The 5,896-nt window shown below is 52.0% G+C and overlaps 1 protein-coding gene across 1 annotated transcript in view; it reads right to left on the minus strand.

Moving 5' to 3' along the window:
* Positions 1-275: 275 nt before the first annotated feature.
* The window catches only part of SHH (sonic hedgehog), a 14,714-nt gene continuing 9,093 nt past the window's right edge, over positions 276-5,896 (minus strand). The window contains exons 5-7 of the mRNA XM_011973090.1: positions 3,544-3,719; positions 641-898; positions 276-567 (exon numbers count right to left, since the gene is read on the minus strand). Of these exons, the coding sequence (XP_011828480.1) occupies positions 276-567; positions 641-898; positions 3,544-3,719 (726 nt within the window). The remainder of the gene's footprint in view (positions 568-640; positions 899-3,543; positions 3,720-5,896) is intronic.

Consider the following 5,896-nt stretch of genomic DNA (forward strand, 5'->3'; position numbering starts at 1 on the left):
ACCTCGGCTCCCCGCAGCCTCCGACCCGTGGCTCCCCTCAGCCCCAGGCCCCAAGTTCACGGCTCCCCCCAGCCCCGGGTCCACGGTTTCCTCCAGCCCCGGGCCCCAAGTCCACGGCTCCTTCCAGCCTCGGGATCCCGGTTCCCCCCCAGCCCCTGGACCTTAGCTCCTCCCAGCCCCCGACCCGTGGCTCTCCCCAACCCCAGGCCCCAAGTCCACGGATCCCTCCAGCCCCGGGACCCCAGCTCCTCCCAGCCCCGGGTCCACGGCTCCCTTCAGCCCCAGGCCCCAAGTCCACGGCTCCTTCCAGCCCGGGACCCCGGCTTCCCCCACGCCCGGGCTCCAAGTCCTCGGCTCCCCACAGCTCTGGGACCCACGGCTCCCCATAGCCCCGGGCCTCCAATCAGCGCCTCCTCACAGCCCTGGGACCCTAGCTCCCCCAAGTCCAGGGCCCACGGCTCCCCACAGCCCCGGACCCTGGCTCCCCCCAGACCCGGGACACTTCTGGAGAAGAAGCCAGGAGCTGGTCCAATGGCAGGTGCCATCTGCACCCAGCACCCCGCAATTCTGGAGAGAGCATGGAGGTGCAGGGAGAGGAGAGAGCCCGGACATGAGTAGGTAAAGTCCCCCAGACGCCCACGCTGTGCTGCCAGTGCCTTTTACACGCGGAGGCTGTGGGGGCTGAAAGACGACCGGGAGCCCTGGCTTGACCAGGGCTGGAGAGGAGGAGAGCACCAGCCTGCATCCCTCGGAAGCCGAGTTGGAACTGTAGAAGGAGCCTCCTGCTGCAGTCTGCTGGTGTTCGGTGCAGATCCAAACCGTGGATGGGCTCCAGGGCACGCCCAGTGGGGGCGGCTGCTTCTCTCCCCGGTGGTGCTGGTCGCTCTGCAGCTCGGCCCTGGGGGAGCCAGGCCCAGGACAGTGCCCCAGTCGGAATCTTTGGGAGGTGGGACCTGGACACTGGGCCAAGGCTCACCCTCTGAGGCCCCAGGCACGAGAGGGAAGATTGTGCTGTCCCTTGCCACTCACAGAATAGTAAGAAGAACAGCAGCCCTAAGAATGGCGCGCAGTGGAGTAAACACGGGCAGGCTCAACCGTGCCTTGACTTCCCAGGCTGCGCAGAGACTCTGACCCTCTTTCTGAAATGGTAGGGCCCACATTGTCCTCTCCACAGTCCCATTCCTCTGTGGAGGCTCCTGGCCGGTGGGGCCTGCCTGCTAGAGGGCTGCCTGGGCCATGAGAGCGCAGAGTTCTGGCCAGAGGCCTTCAGCTGGGATTCTGAGACCTAAGCCACGGGGTGAACAGACGCTCAAGGGGTGGGGCCTTCACGCTCCTCGCAGAGGCAATGGGTTTATTTTGCTGTCTTTAGGTTGCAGGGTTCTAAGGCAAATCCTTACGTTAACCTCAGATCTGGAGGAAGGAGCTTTCCCAGGTGCAATGGGCTTTGCTGTCCACTTTCCCCGGAAGCAAACGCTTGGGCCCTCACCTGGGCTGGAGGATTCCATCCAGGCATCAACTCTGTGTGGGGAGAGTTTTTTCCTTTGATTCCTGGCGCAATCTGTCTTCTACTGTATCTTCAGTTTTCCGATGTTCAACCCTCTTTTTTCAACCTCTTTACCCCATCTGAAAACACAGCTACCCTCATTTCCAAACCAAAGATAGCCATTAAAATGCAACCCTCCATACCGCTTTCACGCCTCCCTCTTCACTAAGAGGACCCAGTGCTTGTTTATAGAGTGAAATGTGAAAAAAAATTTTGTTCTTAATTTGAGAAAATTAAGCTCAGCCAAAAAAAAAAAAAAAAAAAAAAAGAAAGCATCTCCAAATCCAGACGTACTGTTTTCTCACTATGGTGTGATCTGCACGGATGAGAAGAGTAACACCCGTGCGGCTTCTGCTAACTGCTCTGGGGACTCCGCGGGCTGCGTCTGGGCCCCGCCTCTCCTGCACAGGGTGTGCCTCGCACACACTTGATCAGCATCGAAGGGTGCTGTTGCCCTGCCAGGTAGACGTGGCTGCCCCCGGGGTCTTCCTGGACTTGTTAACCTCCTGAGGCCCCTATGGCTCTCAGGAAGAAGCAGGAGTGGGTGGGCAATTCTAATTGAATTCTAATTGAGAAATACGCTGCGATGGTAGACAGGCCACTGTGTTCCAACTCCTGTCCTCAGCCCCCAGCCCCTATGCCAAGCTTGATTTCAATCCAAAATCCTAGAAAGAGGGTTGGCAAACTTGGGCAGAGAGCCAGAGAGTAAACACCAGGCTGTGTGGGATGGGTGGTTTCTGTTGCTTTCCTCTGGGCTAGTGGAGAAGCTACTTCAGACAATACGTGAGTGAGTGTGGGTGTGTTTCAATAAAACTATGGATGGACACTGAAATTTGGGTTTCACGGAATTGTCACATTGAGGAATAGCAGTCTTCGTTAGATTTTTTGTTTTTAAACATTAAAAAATGTAAAAACAGTCTCAGCTCAGGGGCTATGTGAAAACAGGCCTCAGACCAGATTTGTCCCAGAGGCCAAAATTTGCCTAGCTCTGTCCTGGAACATAAATCCCAGGGAGTGCCCAGAAACGGCAGGGTTCACGAAGGGTTTTGTGACTCCTTTTCAAGAAGTCACACGGAAGTCACTTCCTGGGCTTCTCAGCCTCCTGGAGTGGATCACCATCCGGAAAGCCAGAGCGGCCGCACTGAGGAAGAGCTGGCTCCCCGCAGGCCCGCTTGCCTCCCCGGCAGGTGCTCTGCTGCTTTCTTGCCAAATCTTGCAACTGACCAGCATTCCCTGCATGTCTGCCCCATGTTTCCCCTGTGGGTGTGATGCTGACAGCTCTGTCAACCCCCTCAGACAGTGACGTCATGTGCCTGCCTCCTAGGACCAGTAAAAAGTCCCAAAGCCTGACCAATCCCACCCGTTGAGAGAACGGAGTCTACACGCTCAGTGAGAATTTCCTTCACATTCCCAGCACTACCTCGTGGAAGACGATGAGAAACACAGATGACAGTTTGGGAGCGGGTTCTGCCACATCACAGACACTGAAGAGAGTCTCTGTAATTTCTTTAATTATTCAAACAATAGAGCACAAAGATAACAGTTTCAAGTACATTCTGATACACGTTTTGACAGGAATAGATATGCATTTAGTCATGAGGGAGGCTGGCAGCAACCACCAAGCGTACATTTTGCACAAACTCTTGGCTCCGTCAACCCTGAATGCGAAGTGGGCCCCTCGTCCTGGCGGGGCTGAGCTGCACCCTCTTGATGCCCTGTACCTAGTTTCTCTAAGCAGTGGTTTCCTTTCCTTGCCTGTGAAAAAGAGAATTTTAAATATAAAGCAGTGGGCGGATCTTAAGAAGACAGACCAGGAGGGCTGGGGACAGCACCCAGCAGCATGGACACTGCCACCGGGCCTGTCCAGGAGGCAGTGCCACCCAGGAGTCAGGATTTCCCGTCTGGGTGAGGGTCTGCTCCAAGGTGCCCCAGTCACCAGCAGAGCTGCACCATGGCCTCAGGCACCTTGGGGCTTGGCCGATGACTGGCTTCTCTCTGACCATCTGGGCCGCACGGCCACATCGCCAGGTCTGTCAACACAGCCAGAGGAGCTGCTGTGCCCAGTGCTTCTGGCTTCACTTTTGACTGACTTGAAATTATACTGAACTGTCAAAAGAACAGAAACCATCACACTTCCTCCGAGATTGTAAACATCAGCCTGGAACCTGCTGACCATCTAGAACACCAAAGCAAAGTCTTTTACAGAAAATGGCTGAGGACTGCTCCTGCACGGAGGGCCCGGCCCTGCGGAGGCTCCAGAGGCCCTGTGCCATCCACCTGGGCACACAGCCTCCCCGGAAGGCCACTCAAGGGCAGACCCTCAGCAGCGCAAACCTTCAGGGACTGGTCCCAGCCTCAGGAGCGAGCCCCTGCCAGGTGGGGCTGAAGTCTGTTCACTCCCACTCCCTAAGCCTGGACCACCTTCCACACAGGCTCCAGCTGCTAGGAGGCCCCGAGCTCACGCAGCGCCACCCTTCCAAGGCTCAGCCTGCTCAGATAATTTAGCCCAAAGCACAAAGCATGGCAGACATCTTCTGTAAGCCAAAGAACTGGTAGTAGTCCTCCACCTGGGACCCTGACAACCGCCAAGGGCAGAGACCCTCTTGGCCTCCAAGGCAGCATGAAGCATGGAAGGACCTTCCCCAGCCCAGCAGCCACAGCAGCATGCTCACTCAACAGGGATCAAAGTCCACACCTGACCGCCATGTCACACAGACAACCAGCGTAGCCTGAGGGCCTCAACAGCAGCCCCAACATTCCAGCGACTGGCCCATGCCACTGTGGGCTTGCCACTCGGATTTAAGGGGACCCTCAAGAAAAGAGGATAGAGCTTCAGAGAAGATCAAACCTGGTCCTCTCTTCTAAGGATGCTTTCTGGAAGGGGCACAACAGGACCTCAGAAAGCAGCAATGAGCCTCCTCCCTACGGATCACAGACAGCACGAACAGGGTCAGGCCAGGGGTCTGCCCAGCAACCACACACAGGAGTCCTAGGAGAAGGTTCTCGGTGGCCGTCTCCAGGCCACCTCCTCTGGGCTTACACATTAGGCTTTGCTAGTTAAGGGGTGGGGTTAGGGGGACAGCACAGTCCCCACGGGTGGCACCCCCAACCTTTGGGAGCGTAGGAAGAGCGTCACACAATAAATACAAACAGAGCTGAGGTTTCTCCAGCCATGAGAAGAAAGAAGTTGGTTTGTGTGCCTACTTTGGTTACCTAAGTCAGTCAGTCTGAGTTCACAGTATAAGCAACACATCTAAATAGAACATTGGGAGCGCCTGTGAGCACTGGGTTTCCCAAGCAAAGAAGCCAAAAAAAAAAAGAAAAAAAAGAAAAAGGGCTGCAACGGGGATTCTTAGTTATTAGATACTAAGCGGTCTGTGCATGGCACATTTTATTTCTATAAAACTATTACAAAATATTCAAAAATACATTTTAGTAAATTTACAGCAGTTATTTCTCAATTTATTAATGCAAAAACATCCTTTTGTTTTCTCTGTACAAACTGCAGGCTCCATCCTCATGGGCTCATCACTATGTGCGCTTTTAAAAAATATTATTTTCTAATAAATTCTTTGAAGTTAAAAATAACAGAGTTCTTCCAGTTTGTCAAAAAAAAAAAAAAAAAAAAAGAAAAGAAAAGAAAAAGAAAAAGAAAAAGAAAAAGAAAGCAAAGCAAAGCAAAGTGTGTGTTGTGTGTGTGTAACAGTCTTGGCTTCCAAGAATGTGGCAAAATGGTGAATACAAAGGTAATATGAAACCATAAAGACAACAGAGGAGATGGCTGTTACATCGGAAACTAGTTAAATTAAAATAATATATTTTCATATTTTACACTATTTCAAAAATGAAATGTAATTCAGTTAAGTATTGATCTCTCAAAAAATCTAATTTACAATTCTGTGTATAAAAATATAATTTGTGGACCCCCATGAAGCACGTTTGAGTTTGCACTTGCTGAGAAGCAGGAGATGGAAGGGAGGGATGGCAGGGACAGAGGTTTGCTTTCTGACAGCCGGGACGAGGGACATGTAGAAAAATAGACTCTGAGCAGGTTGCTTGGCCTCACAAAATAATCTTTCCCCCGTGAGTACAGTTCACATGATCATAATAAATTATCCAAGAAACAAACTATTTAAGGCTCTTGAAGGTCCGGTTCATATTATTTAAAACATCTATTCATACCAAATAAATAGCCAGGAGAGGAGGAAAAAATAACCAAAATAAAACAATAACCAAAAAATTCAAAAAATATATATCAACTAAACACAACAACAGAACTTCCCGGGGTCCTTGTTTCCTTAGAGTCTACTTTGGACTGTCCTACTTTATTATTATTATTATTATTATTATTAT

Source organism: Mandrillus leucophaeus, unplaced genomic scaffold (genome assembly GCF_000951045.1).
Source record: "Mandrillus leucophaeus isolate KB7577 unplaced genomic scaffold, Mleu.le_1.0 Scaffold134, whole genome shotgun sequence".
Lineage (NCBI taxonomy): Eukaryota > Metazoa > Chordata > Mammalia > Primates > Cercopithecidae > Mandrillus > Mandrillus leucophaeus.